This window comes from Macaca fascicularis, chromosome 12 (assembly GCF_037993035.2).
Source record: "Macaca fascicularis isolate 582-1 chromosome 12, T2T-MFA8v1.1".
NCBI classification, from domain to species: domain Eukaryota; kingdom Metazoa; phylum Chordata; class Mammalia; order Primates; family Cercopithecidae; genus Macaca; species Macaca fascicularis.
In genome coordinates this window covers 85,871,790-85,891,366 of record NC_088386.1, presented here as the reverse complement: position 1 = coordinate 85,891,366, position 19,577 = coordinate 85,871,790, and the positions used below count along the sequence as shown (strand labels likewise).

At 41.5% G+C, this 19,577-nt stretch overlaps 1 protein-coding gene across 5 annotated transcripts in view; it reads left to right on the top strand.

Moving 5' to 3' along the window:
- HIBCH (3-hydroxyisobutyryl-CoA hydrolase) overlaps window positions 1-19,474 on the top strand; it is a 118,557-nt gene extending 99,083 nt beyond the window's left edge. For 3 of the 5 annotated variants that reach the window (XM_045367403.2, XM_074009588.1, XM_065525774.1), the window contains 3 exons: window positions 11,050-11,169; window positions 15,228-15,261; window positions 18,860-19,474. In XM_045367403.2, coding sequence (XP_045223338.1) covers window positions 11,050-11,169; window positions 15,228-15,261; window positions 18,860-18,975 — 270 coding nt within the window. In that variant the 3' untranslated portion in view covers window positions 18,976-19,474. Of the gene's footprint in view, window positions 1-11,049; window positions 11,170-15,227; window positions 15,432-18,859 lie in introns of all 5 variants that reach the window. The other 2 variants (XR_012421309.1, XR_012421310.1) reach the window with 2 other exon arrangements.
- The last annotated feature ends 103 nt before the right edge of the window (window positions 19,475-19,577 follow it).

Here is a 19,577-nt window from a genome sequence, read left to right as displayed (position 1 = left end):
GCTAAGACGGTTGGAAAAGTGTAGTATTAGGATGGGAGTGTCCCAATTTTCCAGGTACCATCTGTCACTGCTTCTCTTGGTCGGGAAAGGGAATTCTCTGACCCCCTGTGCTTCCCAGGTGAGGCAGTGCCCCTCCCTGCTTCAGCTCACACTCCATGGACTGCACCCACTGTCCGACAGCCCCAGTGAGATGAACCCGATACCTCAGCCGGAAATGCAGAAATCACCCTTCTTCTGTGTTGCTCACTCTGAGAGCTGTAGACTGGAGCTGTTCCTATTTGGCCGTCTTCTGTGTTCTCTTTTTTAACAATTGAAGATATATTACATGCACTCCTTTAGCTTTCTTCATCTTCCCTTCTTTGATTTTCTCTAACATGTCCCTCACTTCCTTGCCAAGGGAAATAGCCCTTTCCATGCTCTCATTCTATCCTTTCCTGCCTCCTCTAAGAACTAATTATATTAATTTTCTCCCTCTTTCAATCTCTTCAATTTTGCCTTCTCGGATTAGTGGCACATTTTCTTCTACCATTATTTTCAGAAAGCTTTTGTAAACAAATCAAAAAGCCTTCCCTTGACTCTGTTTTTCTTCAAGCCTACCATCCCAACTCAGCAATATTTATTGAGTGACTACTACTTATCAGGCATTGTTCTTGGAGCTAAGGAAATAGTGGTGAACCAAAAAGCAGTTACTTAGTAGGGCATGGTGGCATGCATGTAGTACCGTATACTCGGGAGGCTGAGGCAGGAGGATCGCTTGAGCCCAGGAGTTTGAGGCCAGCCTGGGCAACATAGCAAGACCCTGTCTCTTATTTATTTATTTATTTTATTATACTTTAAGTTCTGTTTTACATGTGCAGAACATGCAGTTTTATTACATAGGTATACATGTGCCCTGGTGGTTTGCTGCACCCATCAACCTGTCACGTACATTAGGTATTTCTTCTAATGTTATCCCTCCCCTAACCCCCAACTCCCGACAGGTCCCAGTGTGTGATGTTCCCCTCCATGTGTCCATGTGTTCTCATTGTTCAACTCCCACTGATGAGTGAGAACATGCAGTGTTTGGTTTTCTGATCTTGTGATAGTTTGCTGAGAATGATGGTTTCCAGCTTCATCCATGTGCCTGCAAAAGACATGAACTTATCCTTTTTTATGGCTGCATAGTATTCCGTGGTATATATGTGCCACATTTTCTTAATCCAGTCTGTCATTGATGGACCTTTGAGTTGGTTCCAAGTCTTTGCTATTATGAATAGTGCCGGTTAAACATACGTGTGCATGTGTCTTTCTCGTAGAATGATTTATACTCCTTTGAGTATATGCCCAGTAATGGGATGGCTGGGTCAAATGGTATTTCTAGTTCTAGATCCTTGAAGAATCGCCACGCTGTCTTCCACAATGGTTGAACTAATTTACACTCCCACCAGCAGTGTAAAAGCATTCCTATTTTTCCACAACCTCTCCAGCATCTGTTTTTTGCTGACTTTTTAATGATCGCCATTCTGATTGGCATGAGATGGTATCTCATTGTGGTTTTGATTTGCATTTCTCTAATGACCAGTGATGATGAGCGTTTTTTAATATGCTTGTTGGCTGCATAAATGTCTTTTTTGAGATCCTCACTTCTAATTATTACCTGATGCAATGTTCTCTTCTTGGGTTTTTTTCCCCCCCCTCCTTTTTGACTTCTTCTGCCTTTGACATTCTTGAACCTTGGACAAATTCATATGGAAGCAGGAAATTTTCCCTGATGCCTTCATGGGTGGTAACTATAGTGCACAGGTGCTAGGACTCGCTGGCTGTTTCTGTGCCAGCAGGGACAGACTCCATTCGCTTGGTCCTGCTACTTTCCACCCCTCACAGGAGGTGGGAAACGCAGGTGAGTGGGTGCAGAAGCTGGGGTGAGTGCTTTTGGGCACTGACAGGAGCAAAACTGTGCAGCCCAGCAGCAACGTCTTGAGGGGTACCTGTGACCCCTGAAGCCCAAAAAGAGTGTAACAGTCAGTGCTTTTTTTAGCTTTGCCGTCTGCTGATGGTTGAAGTGTTAGCAGCTCAGTGGAGGGTCAGTGTGCCAGACTTTGGCACCTGCACCTGAGTGAGTTCTTGTCCGATATCCAGGGGGAATGAGGTCTCATGAACATATTGGAGATGGTAGTGTCTCTCAAGGAAGGGGAGCTGAAAAGGGAACAGAGCGGGAAGATAATCTTCCCTTGGAGTCTGGCCGTCCCTGGCCAAATTCCTCTCCAGAGCAACACTGTCAAGCCATCCCTCTGAAGTCAAGCGGCTTCTCTCCAACGTCCAACTGTAGTCTCCATCATCTTGCTGCTTCTCCTCTCTGCTGGCTGAGGTTTTTATGGGAACTGGATGGGGGGCGGGGCAGGCCAAGGGTGATTCTGAAAGAGGCAACATTCGAGCAGAAAAATAGGAATGTGTGTTCGCACTTTGGGCCATGGTTTCACGCTTGAGGGTGGGGCTCTTACGGGGGGACCCACCCTTTCCCAGAATTTCTGTGCCTCCTGTCCCTATCCGTATCACAGCAGGGTTTCCTCATCTGTAAAATTTGTATTCTGCCATGCCCTTTCCCAAATTGTGATTGAACATGTTAAAGTATCCTCATGATAGCTAAGGGAAATGTGTTTAGTAAATATTTCTTCTCGTCCCTGTTTTGCCTGGTTTCAGTGCACTGTCATGCACTGCCATATCATTTTTATGAGGTTGGCAGTATTATTATCCCTGTTTTACAAATGAGGATACTATGGTCAGTCATCTAGAAGGTGGTGAAGCCTAGGATTCTAACCCAGTGCTCTCTGACCGTAGAGTCCAAACCCGAAGCCTCTGCTAAATTGCCAGCATACTAAGAGTTGTTAGAAACTGTAAGGATCCTTAATTAGAATTTTATGAAATCTCTGAACCAACAGAGCTTTTAAAATAAGGTTTTCTTCCTATTTGTGTGTGTGTGTGTATGAAACAAGCACAGATAAATGGGCCCTGTGTGGCCTTTCTTATGAAATTAATTGATAACCAACTGAGGAAATATAGCAAAAGACAGATTTTTGTGTTTTGAGAAATCCAGGTTACATATAAAGCACTAAACCAAGAAATGGAAACCATAAGCCGTAAACCATAATGGTAGTGCTGAGGAACAGTTGTGTGCTTGCACCTGGCAGCACTGTTAGAAAGGGAATTGGAGCTTCATTGACCTTGCAGATGAAGCCAGAAAGTGGTCATGTCACTCCCTTAAACACACCTTTTAGCATTGTCAGTGAAGTTCTTCCAGGTTTTCACCTAAGGTAATAGGGATATTGTTCCCTGCTAAAGAAAACTAGTGATTTTGTCAGCAAAATGGACTCAGTGTCTTCTGCTTGCCTGTGGAAAGGGTGGGGCCTTTTAGCACAGTGTGCAGACTGCCATGGATGCCCTGCAACCAGAAAGGCCAGTGGAGTACACTGTAGTCGGGGGCATTAAATGGGATAATGTTCATAAAGCACCTAGGGCAAATAATGAGTTCCATGAAGAACCAGTTTTATCAACGCCCTTAATCATTTTTCTTTCCTTCTCATCTTTTATCTTCAGCAGCACTGTGACTGTAGGTAGGATACTGATTTTCCTTGAACTTTTCCTGTACAGCAGTCATCTGTTTAAAGCTCTGGCAACTGCTATGTAAGATATGTCCTATCCATTTACTCTTCCTTGAATCTGGTTGCCAGAATTAAGGATGCTGCCAAGAATACAGAATCTTGAAGTAGGGAATTCTTGAACTCAGGTAAAGTCTAAATCTTTGACATAATCATTCAACAATAAACTTGAAAAGTATCTGTTGCAATTATAAAGGAAAGCACAGTCATCATATGTACATAGCATGTAATGACCTCTTGCAGCAGCTGTTGAAGTCACAATCATAGATATGTCTTGGAACTAGTGATAGCACATTTAAATTCAAAAGGAGTGACATAGCATTGTAGCCAACAAGTCAGGTCTGTAATTTTTATTTTATTAAATACTTAAATGCTATAGAAGAGTGCTGTATGCTATCTTGAATTGTTTTCTCTCTTTCCAAGGTGAGTAGATTTATTTTTAGGTGAAGACTATAGTTAAGACACTTCTCTGGAGTCAGAGTAGGAAAGAGCTACTCTATTTCTACTTCTTCATCTTCTTTACGTTGTAAAATAAAATATCCTCTTTTTGAGAAACAAATAAAATGTCCTCTGTTTGAGAAACAAACTCACCCATCCAAACCCACAGAATGGACTCAGAGACCCACAATAGTGAAAGTGAGACTTTTAATGATGGTCTTGCAAGATTGTGTGTCTGGTGTGCAGGCACACCCAGCACGGTTTTAACAAGCAGTTTATCCCCTGGTGCACAGGACCCTCCCCCGATTCCTTATAGGCTAATTACTGTAGGGTCACAGTCTTCCCGGACGTCACCTATTGATTGTTAGTCAGGGCTTTAGGTGTGTTTTTAGGGTTGTCTTGCTGCATTTAGTTGTAGCCCACAATGCACTGCAATCCTAGTTAGCTCAGGGGCTCTTCAAGTATTTGATTTATGACCTAAGTTGCTGGGCAGGCTGATAAGAACAGACAAAGTGAGCTATCTTGCAGACTAATAAAATTGTATTTTAGACTAAACTTATTTGGTTCGGGTGAGGGAAACTAAGTGGTGGAGGAAGTGGGAGGCCGACAAGCAGACATCAGCTATCCAAGCAGGGGCCTGGTGTATCCTGTTTCTTCTGTGGTTTGCTGACCTAAGCCGATTCAGGGCACTTTGTTTTGGAAATGGACCATGGTATACATTGTTTCCTTCATTTCTCTCCTTTTTATCTTTCTCCTCCTATTTGTTCCATTTCTGCATTTATTTTTGTGTCCTTTAGTTCTTAAATGTATTAGGTACTCTTTTACAGACTCCTATTGAGTTAATATAAATGTTAGAATTAAAAGAATTCGTTAGATTACTCCAAATTCAGTGGCCATGTGGATTCTTGGAGATCTTATGGAATGCCAAGGTGAATGGAATGGCCAAGTGAACTAAGGTACAAGTCCCAGTCCAAATGGACGGTAACAGGCTATGGAGGTTCCCTTTATAATACCACCAGACATTAGCCTGGGTTATATGAAGAGCTGAGTAGTTGCCTTTGTTTGACTTACCAGTAACATTTAGGATGTGGGTACAAGTTGAGAGTTTTCCCACCAGCTTATTGAACTCTGCCCCCTGTCTAGAGAGGCAAGAGGAGTGGTTTATGTTCCCTATGGAGAAAGAAGGGATCGCTCTAGGATTTGAGCTTTGCAAGGTGGGAAAGAGCAATAATAAACTTTTCAAGTCTCATTGCGCCATACATCCCTATCCTGTTACAGAGCCAACATGCAATGCATTCCTTTGGGATTGGTATCCCATTTTAGGGGAAACGGAACTACCTGTGCTTGAGGCCGCCCAGCAGAGCATGCGTAACTGTTGAGCATGCTAGTACTGAAAATTTGACCCATTCAACCCAGGCAGTTACATCCCCGTATTTTTAATTTTTAAAGTTTGCCTTAAGTTAGTTGTCTTAATTATTTTTACTCTTTTAGGGTCATTGTCTGGTAGGTTAAAGGAAGTAGTGAGACCAGGAGTTCTGGTAATTCTAGGTGGGCTTGGGGTGGAGTTGGTGATTTGTCTGAGAGCTAACTGTCCCACGGAATCCCTTCCTGAGATATTTATTCCTAATTTATACCTCCAGGGTTCCTGGTCTAGAGCAGCTGGGTTGTTTATGGTAATTAATATAGGATTGCATTTTAAATGTTTACAGCTAGGTAGCATGGAGCCCTTATCTTTTATTCTTTAAGGGTTTGTTTTCAGAAGAATGACTCAGCTGGCCTTGATATTGTGTGGTCCACCAGACCTGATTCCAGCTAGCACAGGGCTTTTTTGAGAGGGTCCAATAACGGTCTGTTTTAGGACATAGATATTTGTCTGCTTGTGACAATTGCCTTTGGTTCCATAAATTCCCGCAAGGTAAGACTTGGCAGGCATTAAATTTTATAGTTTGGGGGCTGGGGGTGGAGGTTTTAGTTATGTTGACTATTAGTTTGATTAGATATTTCCTACTTTCCACCCCTAGTATTGGGCTCTATCAGGTACTTAGGTTTCCTTTCACCCCTTGTGTTAGGATTAATCCTAACTGTATCCACCCCCAATGATGGAGCCTGCTCATAGCTTCCTTTTAGGTTTTCCTTAGAGTAGCTTTAAGGCTTTCTTCGGTGATTTATACACTCCCCATTCACCCTTTTTCCTTTCTTTTGGGGGTTCTTTTACCAGTCTCTTGACCCGAGTGTAATGTGCTCACCCCTGTTGAGCTGTTCCTATGGCTGTTTTAGTGATCAGGAGTACCTGATATGGGCTTTCCCAGCTTGGATGGAACATGTCTTCTTTCCAGGTTTTAATTAGCACTGAGTCGCCAGACTGGAAGTGGCTAACTGTGAACTCAAGAGGCAGGGTTCAAGTTAGAAGTTTTTTTAACCTAAGGGATGACAGGGTGGAGGATATGCGCAGTATATAATTCTTAAAAAATTGGTCATTGGTTTTCATAGTAGAAAGGTTAGTAGTCCTGTCTAAATATGGCCTTAACCCAGGAGGTCTTTTTCCAGTAGTCTGGTTTTGTTGTTGTTGTTGTTGTTGTTGTTGTTGTTTTTAGACAAAATCTCGCTCCGTCGCTCAGGCTGGAGTGCAGTGTGTGATCTCGACTCACTGCAACCTCCAGCTCCTGGGTTCAAGCTATTCTTCTACCTCAGCCTCCCAAGTAACTGGGATTACAGGCACGTGCCACCACACCCAGCTGATTTTTATAGTTTTAGTAGAGACAAGGTTTCACCATGTTGGCCAGGCTGGTCTTGAACTCTTGGCCTCAGGTGATCCACCTGTGTTAGCCTCAGAAAGTGCTGGAATTACAGGCTGGAGTTAGATTAGGCACTTCCCCAGGGCCCATTGACCCCAGAAGGAACTTGGGGAGGCAAGGGACTTACCAGCTGGCTTCTCGGGGTACCTTTGATCAGGCCCTGCTGGGTCTGGCACTGGGCCGAGAGCTGCTGGTTTGAAGAGCTAACAGCCTATGGTACCTTTCCTGAGGGGCACTTTCGTTAGGAAAAGCATCCCTGCTCCACCCTCACTTCCTCTTTCTTTGCTTTGAAGACACCATTCCTCTCCCTGGCAGGCCGAGAGCTGCACTGTTTATATTCCACGCCACCCCTGCTGGTGACCCAACAACTGCAAAGGGTCTCTGGTTTGTCCCGCTCTGGGAGGGGACTTAGTGGCTTTTCCTCCTCCTCAGCTGCAAGGATCCTCCCCCAGGCCCAGCCAAGCTCTGGGAAACAAAACTTTTATATATCCCACCTAAAGCGTCTTGGCAGACTTCTCCCCAGCAAGAGCTCTCTCTACTTCAGGGATTGCAAACTGGCATCCTCTTTTGCCTGTATTGGGTTTTTAAGTTTTTTGAACTGATAACCAGCATTTAAAAATCCCATTTTACATAAAAAGTTAGAATTCTGGCCTCTGACAAAGCAATTTGGCATCACAGCCGAGCGGCTGTGGCCCCTTTAACAGGGTGTGCCCTCTTCAGTTATCCACAGTCCCCACACAGCCCTGCAGCCCTCCTTCTTATCATTTACTGGCCCTATAGTCATTTGAGTTTACTACCCTCTGATCTAATTTATGTAGCCCCCCAGACCTTCTGCAGCCTTACTGACAGCTGCCCCTGGTGGACTTACAGCCTCTCAGTAAAACAACAACAAAACCTTAATGGTCATTTCATCCATTTACCCTTCCATAACCTGAAGGCTTTCTACCACCTTCTGACAAACAGCCATCTAGTCTTTGCCATATGCAACCCACTACTCCTGATCCTGAACTTTCCTCCACATCCCTTTCTCACTTGCATCGCTCAGTTCCCGGGCTCTGTCCCTCCTCAGTGGCCACATTGCACCCTTTCCCTGCACCTCCTTGTTGCTTGAACCTCTAGAACCTTCCCCCAGCCCTGCCAACCTCTCCACATTCTCTCACCTCCTCTTGTACTTTCTTCCTTTTACATTATTTCTCTCCCCAGTCTCACCTGTGTCTCTCTTTGATCTTTGTCTTTTCCAGTCTCTCTCTCGCTCATTTTCTTCTTTTATCTGTCTCTGTCATCCCCTATTTCCTTTTTCCCTCACACTCAGTTTCTTCTTCTTTCCCTCTCTGGGCATGAGCTGAGCCTTGCTGTGCCCTGGCTCCCCCATGTCTAACAGACTCTTTTTCTCTGGGCACCCAGTGTACCTGCACAGTGTCTTACACTGCCTTACACTGCCTTCCCTGTCTCGGCTGCTTAGTCCAGTGGCTCCCCCACACACAGCTGTGTACCGGGCTTTCCCTTGCTTTCAGGGTCAGCAGCTTACCTCTTTTTCTGGCCCTCTACGTTTGCCGTTTCCTCCCCTTTATCTTTCCGATTTCCTTTCTTTATATCTTCACCCTTTCTTCTTACAAAAACCTTCTGAGCTTCCCTTAGTAATTCCTTAATTGGTTTTTCATTCCATCCATTAACCTTTTGCAGTTTCTTAGTAATATCAGGCCAACTTTTGGTCAGAAAATTAACCTTTAAAATTAAAGGCCTTGCCCTACTGGGTCCTCTGGATTTAATCCTGAATATTTTCTCATTTGATCCCTGAGCCTCTGCAGCAACACAGAGGGAGTCTCCTCTTTTTTGCTGTTGAATCTCAAATGCTTTTGAGACGTTTTATGACGGAGGAGTGGATTTTTTAATCCCTGTAATTATTAGTTCCCTTAGGTCCTGCATGTGGGCCCGATCTCTTTATTGTTATCCCATCCAGGATTTGCATTTGGGAATTTCTGCTCAGTTAGCAGGACTTCTTACCCGGGAGGATGCTGTCTTTCCCAAATGGTTATGGCTGCCCTTATAATTAATCCCCTCTCTTCCCCAGTAAACAGGATATTCCTGATTGATGTCATCTCAGCCCAAGTATAAAAATTGGGTCCTAAAAATTGATCTAGCTGCTTTGCTAAACCGAGGGGATCTTCCAAGAATGGCCTCATTTCCTTTTTAAAATTCCTAACCTCAGTACTTGTTAGAGGCGCATTCACAAACCCAACTCCTCCCTGTCCCATAGGGACTTTTCTAAGAGAGTATATATTAGACGTCTACTGTTCAGAAGAAATAGGGAAATTCTCAATGTCCTTCTTACATTGTTCTAATTCTTTCCTCAAGTTCGGATAAGGATTTAAGGAGCATTGGGTTTAGCTCCTTTATGACCCCTAGATTTCTCTTTCTCCAATTTTCCTGTTGCCCCCTGATCTCTCTGTCCTCTACCTTGTGAGATGTTTGGGGGAGGGGCAAGCATGTTGGGGGGTCCTAGGGCTTTTCATTGGGTGAGGGCTCTTTACTGTGCTCTTCCTCTTTAAGGGGGAACAGGGGGTTCATTCACTAATCCAACAAAGAACATAACCCACATCCTCTTGTGTGGATGGGTTTTATCATTCACGTAGAGAATTAAAGCTTGGCACACCCAATCCTCATCTGAGCCAAACTTAGGCCAAAGACCGAAGGCTGACATGGGCTTTTTGGGCCAGATAAAACAGCAATACTCTATCATTTTTTGCTTTTCCTTGTTCCTGGTTTGAGGATTATCCATTCAAACCTGCAACATTCTCCCCAACGGACTATCTGGGAGAATGTCAGAGGGGGTCTTTTTAGTTCCCTCTTTCCTTTGTTCTCTAGGCCTAAAATTCCTGTTTCACATTTTCAGTTAGTCTCTGTGTCTGAGATTTTCCCTGTGTACTCAGCCCCACTTACTGGAGGTTTCTTGCACACCCCGGGTTCTCCAAAAATGCCCCACCACCAAGGCAGGGCTCATAGTCCAACTTTCCTACCTTGAATCATGCACAAGGTTGGCTGGTTGCCATGGTGCCTGCTCTTCTCCCTGTGTCACCTCCGCTGCCTCCTGAATAAGTCTCGGGTTTGTCTATGGCTTCTGTGGGGAGCCAAGACATCCAGAGCAGGCCACATAAATCAAGTGGGGTGCGTCTCCCTTCTCGGCTGGAGTCTTAACTCCATACAGGCACAGAGATAGCCGTATGGGCCACCAGGTTGTGAGAAACAATTCAACCGTCCAAACCCACAGAATGGACTCAGAGACCCAGACAATAGCGAAAGCGAGACTTCTAATGACGGTCTTGCAAGATCGGGTGTCTGGCGTGCAGGCATACCGCGCACAGTTTTAACAAGCAACTTACCCCCTAGTGCACAGGTCCCTCCCCTGGTTCCTTATAGGCTGAATGCTACAGGGTCACAGTCGTCCCGGACGTCACCTGTTGAGTGTTAGGCAGCGGCTTTAGGTGTTTTTTTTGGGTTGTCTTGCTGCATTTTGTTGCAGCCCACAATGCACTGCAATCCTAGTTAGCTCAGGGGCTCGTCAAGTATTTGACTTATGACCTAAGTAGCTGGGCAGGATAGTAAGAACAAACAAAGTGAGCTATTTTGCAGACTAGTAAGCTTTTATCTAGACTAAACTTTGGTTCGGGTGAGGGCAGCTAAGTGGGGGGAAAGGGGATGAAGGGGGAGGCTGACAAGCAGCCTTTGGCTGTCCAAGCAGGGGCCTAGTATATCCTGTTTCTTCTGTAGTTGGCTGACCTATGCCAATTCAAGGCATTTTGTCTTGGAAGTGGACCACTGTATGCGTTATTTCCTTCACTCCATGAATATGATTGGTTTGTAAGGTGTGTATTGATTTTATTTAAGTATAATTGCTGTTTGCTTAACTAGTTGGCATAATTTATGCTAGGCAGACTACAAATATGGATTTATTTTACTACTTTAGTCACAGGTACAGAATTTTTTTCACTTGTGGAATGATGTTTTGTTTTTGTAGCAGATTAGAAAACTTCTGTTTGGTGCTTTGGCAGGATTAAGCTAGGGTATAATCTTTTATGAGATTTTGGCATATTTTAATATTGTTTACATAGATACTCTGCTCATTTATTATAGACAATAAAGGAACTATTGGACTAACAGTAGTACATTTTTTCCCCCAAAAGGTAATTAATAAAATGTCTCCAACATCTTTGAAGATCACACTAAGGCAACTCATGGAGGGGTCTTCAAAGACCTTGCAAGAAGTACTAACTATGGAGTATCGGCTAAGTCAAGCTTGTATGGTAAGAATTTAAAAAAAAAAAGTAATTGTCATTTTTTAGTTCTGAAAGTAACATACATTTATTGTAGAACTTGTAAAATACACAATTGCAAACAAGAAAATTAAAACCACCTGTAAATTTACTCTACAAAAACACAACGGGCCAGTTAGTTTTAGATGTGTGGAAGTATTGCTATCCAGATTGTTACTAAGCCTTTATAAAATAGCAATTACATTTGCATGTCAGTATAAGAAGCTCTCTAACTTCATCTTAGAGGAATTCAAAATAGAAATTAATGTCTTTCAGCGATGGTCTCTGTGACCTTGGGCAAGGCGTGTAAACTCTGTAAATGTGAATTCCCTCATGGGTAAAATGAAGAGGCTTATTTGTAAGCAGATATATATAAAGTAAATGCACAAATGGAAGTTATTAGTCTGTTACATGTTTAAAATAATTAGCATTATTAAAGTACCATTGTAAACATAAAGTGGACAATAATCACATGGAATATTGATTTCATGAAACATTTCATATTTATATTTGTTTCTTCTTCCAGATGACAAACTCTTTAAAGGCAGAGTCATCCTTTATTTTCAGAGGGCCCCTAAGAAGCATCTTATTATTTAGACTAACATATGGACTAAAGGGAATATTTGGCTTAATAGCTGGAAAGCAGACATTCCTAATGACTTTAATTGTTATTAAGATGTTCAGTGTAGTTCATCTAGTTAGAAATAACTCTATTAGCCATGTCTTAAAGTCACTCCTTGTGGGATGTAAATGGCAGCTGATGTCTATTGTTTATTACGTGCAGGTACTATGCTAGGCACTTTATATGCATTTACTCCATTAAATCTTACAGTATCTCTAGAAGGATAGGTACTGTTATTGATTCCATTTTACAGATGAAGAAATTGTGATATAGCGGTCATAGTGGTGTGACCGGCCTAAGGTTTTGCCGCTATTAAGTGATAGACATATGGCATATGAAACCAGATAGTCTTACTCCAGTGCCTGCAGTCTTGACCACTGTCCTGTATACCTCACAAATTCCATGTTTTTCATTACACTTTCACTGCACTTTCTAGATTGATTGATTCTTGCCTTCATTCTCTCAGCAAACATGTTAGCTATGTGCCAGGCACTATGCTTAGTGTTAGCCTTATGTTGTTGAATCAGAAGACAAGTCCTTTATTTTCATGGAGTTTAGTCTACTGAGACTATAAAGAACAAGTAAACTAAGTAAAATAATTATAAATTGTGATAAGTACTTTAAAGGAAAACATACAGGGTTGGTGGTAGATTGATGCAGGGACAGGAGGGAGTTGGGGGGCAATGGGAAACTTCCTTTAGGTAAGTAGGTTAGGGAAGACATCTTTGTGATGTCACTTCATTTGTGACCTAAAGGATGAGAAAGGAGTATGTTGAGAAGCCTCTTAGGCTTAAGCAGGAGGTGATTTGATTTTTCATTTGATTCGGTTCAATTTGCTTTAAGAAGGAAATTATTGCTGCTATGTGGAGATAGGGTTGGAAGGGTTCAAGAACAGTTTAGAGACCAGATAATAGATGTCCTGCAGTGATCCAGGTGTGAAATAGTAGTGCTTAGACAAACGTGGTGGCATTGGAGAGAAGTAAATGGATTTGAGACACATGTAGGAGATAGAATTGATAGGACTTGCTGGATGTGAGGGAAGGAATGCATTTAGGAGTTAGAGATTAGAGGAATGCGTTGGAGATTTAAATCTGAAAGACACCAACAACAATTAAGAAAACCTTGGGGATTCATTATTTACTAAACAAGAGTGCTTAGTATGTGGTAGATACTGTTAGAGATACCCAGGTACATAGGTTCCAGGTACATAGGTGTGCTCCAGAGGTAGAGGTTGAAAAGGCAGAAAACAGTTTAAATCATTATCTTGGGGAGTAGGGAGTAGGATAACAGACAAAATCCCTGCCCTCGTGGAACTTACTTTATAATGGGGAAATAGACTGTAAACAAGATTAATACATAAAATATATATTATATGATTGTTAACTATTAAGGAGAAAAAGGAAGCAGGATATGTGATATAGGGTAACGGGGATGAATTGTAGATGGGATGATCAGAGGCGGCCTCACTGAGATGTTCTTTGAGTGAATTCCTGGAAGAAGTGAGGAAGTAAGCCATGCAATTACCTAGAGGAAGAGCATCCCAGGCAGAGGGAACTGCAAGAACAAAGCTCTGAGGCAGAAGCATGATTGCCTATGCCAGGGACCACAAAAGGCTGTGTGGAAGGGGGTGGGGGGCAGAGGTTGTGGTGAGTGAGAGATGAGGCCAGAGTAGAGAAAGGCTGTGCAGAGCATGCAGAGCCTTGAAGGTTTCTATAAGGACTTTGGCTGAGTAAAATGGGAAGCCACTAGATGATTATGAGGAGAGGAATGCCATGATCTTACACTTTAAAGAACTGATCACTCAGGCTGCCATGTTGAGCACTGAATAGATAAAATCATATAGAAAGAAAATGAGAGTCCAGACCTGAGCCCTAAGGAACTCCAACATTTTGAGGTGTGGTAGAGAAAGAGCAGTAGGAAGGAAAAAAAGGATGGAGAGGTAGGAGGACCAGAGAGTGTGGCGTCACAAAAGGAAGAGAGGAATGTTTCGGGGAGGAGGGTATAATGGACAGTGTTGAACACTGTTGAAGTGTAGATGAGGTTTGAAGTGTCATTTGATCTTGGTGATGCCGACATCATGGGTGGTTTTGGCAAGCCATTTTAGAGGAGTGGGGGCAGAAGTTAAAGAGTAGTAAGTTGAAGAGGGAAAATGGAATGTGAAGAAGTGGAGAGAATATGTGTAGATGAATACTCTTGAAAGTGAAATAGGAAAGAAGCTGGGACTGTGGAGTCAAATGAAGTTCCTTTTTTATTTTGTAAGATGGAAGGTACTAGAACATGTTTAAAAATGATTGGGAATGATCCAATAGAGAAAAAAGATTATGTTGATGATACTAATGGTAGTTAATATTTACTGAACACTTAGTGTCAACCACTGTGCTTGGATGTGGATTAAAATAATCCTACGATGGATGTATAAATTACCTTTTCATGTAAAGAAACTGGGGTTGGAGAAATTACTAGTCCAAGGTCACATAGTTAATATGTAGCTATCAGGATGTGAACCTAGACATTTGAACTGCATGCATTTAGCCACTCAGTTATATTGCCTACATTGATGATTCTAGGAAAAGAAAAGTGAATGACCACATTAAGCAAAGTCCGTCCTTGAGAAGGCAAGAGGAGATGTGAATTGGAATGCAAGGGAGGACTGGTCTTTGAAAAAGGGATGGTCCTTTCCTCCACGGCATTGAAAGGGAAGGCAGGTGCAGATGGCCGCAGTTGCCTACAGGCGTTTTAGTGGTGGGAAGACAAGACTTCATATCTAAGGGCTTCTTGTATTTTTAAAGAAGTCAGAGGTTAAGTAATTGACTGAGACTATAGTAAGAGTGTGCTCTAGGGGTAGAGGTTGAGAAGGTAGAAAACACTTTAAATCATTATCTTGGGGAGTTGGGAAGAGATCTTTGATTGTTTGGCAGTTTTCTGTGCCTGTTTGAGATTTTTGATCATGAATTTTAAATGAAACCAGTCACAGTTGTATGATTTTCTGCAGCAAGACTTAGCTGCTGAAGTGCAGGCAGGGGCACGTGGTAGGGTTTAGTTGTTGCCAGGATTTTGCTAGGATTGTAAAAAAGAGAAAAAGGTTTGAGGGAGATGATGGCATTTTGACAGGTAAGTGACCATATTAAAGGACTGGTGAAACTGGGCTGGATGAAGAGCAGAGTGAAGCCAGCACAGATGGGGAAAAAGTCATAGGATCAGTGGACTTCAGTAAGATCAAGGATGTGTAGCAGTGGAGATACTTGAGCAAATAAGATTAGGAGGTGTTGATCAGAGAGTGGGCTGTCAGAGGTGGTTCAGTCTCTGAATGTCATGATTCAGGTTGTGGCCATGGAAGTGGAAGGCTGAAGTGAATAGAGGAGAGACAAGAAAACCCAGAATAAGGACACCCAGAAATTATCCCCATTTAATCTCAATTTTCTTTCAGAGAGGTCATGACTTTCATGAAGGCGTTAGAGCTGGTAAGTGGCAAATGGGAACTTACCATTTTGGAGAAATGGGATTTGTGAGCATATGCTGTTAATTAAAGAAGATACAGATTGTGCATCCCAAATCGTGAAATCCAAAATGTACCAAAATCTGAAACTTTTTGAGCACCAACATGACACTCAAAGGAAATGTTCATTGGACTGTAAGTAAAATGCAAATATTCCAAAATCTGGAAAAAAAAAAAAAAACCTGAAACACTTCTGATTCCAAGCATTTCAGATAAAGAATATTCAACCCATAGTTGTTTTAGTAGTGAAAGTTAAACTTTTATGAAGGTTGAAAAATTGTGTATGTTTTTAAAAAATGTGTTACCATCTGGGATATGAAAAGGAGGATCAGTCTTTGATAATTGTTTTAAAAATTCACATAACTTGGCCACTGTTCCCTAATTTATATATAAGGTAATCCTGCCCCTACAATCATGGACTACCTCTGATAAGTGCAGCATTGAGCTTGTAAACTCATCCTGCTGCCATCCTGCTGCTGTGTCCTTTGAGACATGCATTTATTCCCTTACAGAAAGCCCTCAAATCCCCTACCCTTTCTCCCTCTTTTGTGCTGGTCTGGCAAAACTGACCAGTGGTCTAACCCTACTTTCCACCTGCCCGTACCTCAGCAGTTAAACATTGCTGGGGAAAAAGACTGTATGACATCATTAGTAACATCTACAGATTGTCTTCTTAATACTTTCCATTTTGCTTATTATCTCCAGTGTCAGCAGATTTAGAAAAAGCAAGTGAAGTGCTTGACTTTTTTCTAGCAAACTTGCAATAATTCCTTTTTATGTGTAACTCTTAGCCCTATAAAAAGCTGTTATTTATGTTGTATAAAATGAGTTGTTCCTTCTCCATGTATTTTGCATATCTAATGTTCCTGTTTTTATTATTTTACTATAGTAGTGCAGACTCTGGATAAATTTTTTTTTTGAGACAGGGTCTTGCACTGTCACTCAGGCTGGAGTACAGTGGTGCAGTTTCAGCTTACTACAAACTCCACCTCCCAGGTTCAAGTGATTCTCTCATTCCTCAGCCTCCTGAGTAGCTGGGACTACCAGCCCGTGCCACCATGCCTGGCTGATTTTTTTATTTTTAGTAGAAACGGGGTTTCACCATACTGGCCAGGCTGGTCTCGAACTCCTGATCTCATGTGATCCGCCTGCCTCGGCCTCCCAAAGTGCTGTGATTATAGGCATGAGCCACGGTGCCCAGCCTGGATATACTTTTTTATCTTAATAAAAGGTTGTGTTATGTTCTCTGAACTCTTAAGCTTTGATAGACAATCACTCTTCATGGAGTTATTTTCATTTCTGACATGATACAATATCAGAAATAAGGACTTGATTGAAATCTTTTTAGGATTCAGCACATGGAGTGTCTTGTAGACAGAGGAGATGGCAATGTGTCTTGTAGAAACTAAGTAACATAGGCATTTTCCTCACGAATTCTCTGCACATTCTTGCTGCATGTGGATTACAGCCTAGACCTCTGATTTTAGAGGACCTATAAGCATACAGGGTTATATCGTTCAAGTATTCATTATATGTTGTAATAGCCCTTCTTTAAAAGAAAGATATGTTTTTAGATAAACACTGTTATTTTGAGGAAAAAATGTTGAAACCAATCAGCATCAAAGTTCTGATTCATAAAGGAAGTGCTTATTATGCTACTTTTTTTGTTTTGTTTTTTGAGATGGCGTCTTGCTCTGTCACCTAGGCTGGAGTGCAGTGGCAAAATCTCAGCTCACTGCAAGCTCCGCCTCCTGGGTTCACACCATTCTCCTGCCTCAGCCGCCCAAGTAGCTGGGACTACAGGTGCCCACCACCAGGCCTGGCTAATTTTTTTTGTATTTTTAGTAGAGACGGGGTTTCACCATGTTAGCCAGGATGGTCTCGATCTCCTGACCTCGTAATCTGCCCGCCTCAGCCTCCCAAAGTGCTGGGATTACAGGCGTGAGCCACCGGGCCTGGCCTGTGCTGTTTTTTAATGAAGAGCAAGTATATTGCCGCCTCTTTCAGAAAGCAGTGTCTGTTCTTGAGAGTGAAAATTGTAGTGTTCTTACATAGGCAAATGTTTGCTGCAGTTTGCTAATAATAAAAACACATTAGCAAGTTAAAGTAAGTTAGCAAATTTAACAGTTGTTAAAAATTCTTATTGTTAACATCTAGAACAAATTACTTTCTGGTTATAGAAGGAAAAAAAAAAGACTATCTTACTGTAGCTGGATACCCACTCAAACTCCATGTAGTGGCTATCTCAGGAGACTTGCAAAACCTGAGCTGTCTACATGGCACAAACTTATGTTATATCTATTCTGGTAAAAAAATTGTTAGCTTGAAATAAAATAACAAATTTGATTAATAGTCTCTTTCCTCTGATCCTTCAGTGGGATCTCAAGGAGACAGGTAGTATTGACCAGAAGACTTAACAGTGAAAAGGATTCTTGTGGAAAGAATGTGCCAGGGTTGTTCTTCGTTTACACTGTCCATGGAATATAAAACTTTCAAATAGTAGGGGTCAGAACATCAGTGTTTAATATCCCACTGATCTGATACCAGAATCTCATAGTAGGTAGTTAAATCTTAAAAACAAAACCTCCAGTATCTGCATTTAATTGTGTGTAAAAGCTTCCCTCTACCTACCTTCTTCCTTGGTTCCCATACTGCTTCTTTAACTATTTTAGCCTTTAAATGCTAAATTAGGTTTTTCTAATTCACTATAGTTTGCACATTTAAGTATTTCCATTCTTCACAAGAATTATGTGCCTTTAAAGCATGGTTGAAATTTGCTACCACAACCATAACTTAAAAAATTTGAGATCATTGTAGATTCATGTGGTTGTAAGAAATTATATAGAGATCTTGCATACCTTCCTCCCAGTCTCCCAAATGATAACGTTTGTGTAACTACAGTATACTGGACATTCCTCCCCCCTTTTTTTAAGAAGTTACAGATTGCCTCATAATCCTGTGGGGATACTATGTGGCTATAATGAGTGATGACTACACTGAAATAGAAGAACTAGAAGGTTTCATGATAACCTGATTTTTTTAAATCCAGAGCTGTCTGAACTGGAGGATTCAGCAGAACAACAGTATCCACATTTAATTATGTATGAAGTCCTCTTTTCTCTACCTTAAGCAGTTAATTTCGTCCCAAAATTCAGTGTGGAGGAGGTTAGAAGGCACACCTGGTCCCTCTGCCCTCCCCTGCCTTTACTTTAAACCACTGGTTTTAGCTGTTTTGTATGTGGAGGTTTCATTTGCAATTTTATTTCAAGAAGAAAAAAAGAATTCTGTTGTTTAAACCACTGGATTAATTCAGTAGGCTTTATTAAAGCTAAGACATGAGGCTTAGGAAGTTAGAAAATATCCACCCACTCATCAAAAGTATATTGCTGTCCATCCCTGGAGGTTTAATTTAAAAGATAAATAGAAAACATATAAGAACTTTGCAGGAAAAAAGTATTATAGAAAAATGTGCCTAGTATAAGAATTTCTGTCAATTCAGTAAGTAAAATCTGGTAATATTAGAAAAAAAAAATAGTACTAACATTTGTATCTTCTCTTGACAGTTTTAATTGATAAAGACCAGAGTCCAAAATGGAAACCAGCTGATCTAAAAGAAGTTACTGATGAAGATTTGAATAATCACTTTAAGTCTTTGGGAAGCAATGATTTGAAATTTTGAGGTGACAGGCTTTTAAGGTATATTTCGTAGCATGGGTTGGCAATCTACAGCATGTGGCCCAAATCCAGCCTGCTGCCTGTTTTTATATACCCTGCAAGCTAAGAATGGTTTCTGCGTTTTTAAATGGTTGGGAAAAGAAATCAAAGACTCATATTTCATAACATGAAAAGTATATGAAATGTCAGAGTTCACAAATAAAGCTTTACTGGAACTAGCTATACTCATCTGTTTATACATTATCTGTGACTGCTTTGAAATGAGTAGTTGCAATAGAGAAGGTAAAGCCTACAAAGCCTAATTATTTACTGTCTGGTTTTTGTCAGAAAAAGTTTGTCAATCCCTGTTTTAGAAGATGGAAAAATGTGAAGGTCTTTAGAGATTCTCTAGAGTAGTATATCTAATTGAAATGGGATCTTTGTTTGGCTTTTGGTAGTGGCTTGTATGTTGATGAAATCAAGTATAAAATATAAAAAATAAAGACCCTGAAAATTGTTTTGGATACTGTGTTAATGCCTCATAGAATTTTCTCCATATATGAATGTTTTAAAGTAACTGAGTTACTGTAGCAGAAGAGCTCCTTTTATAAATATTAGAAACCAAAG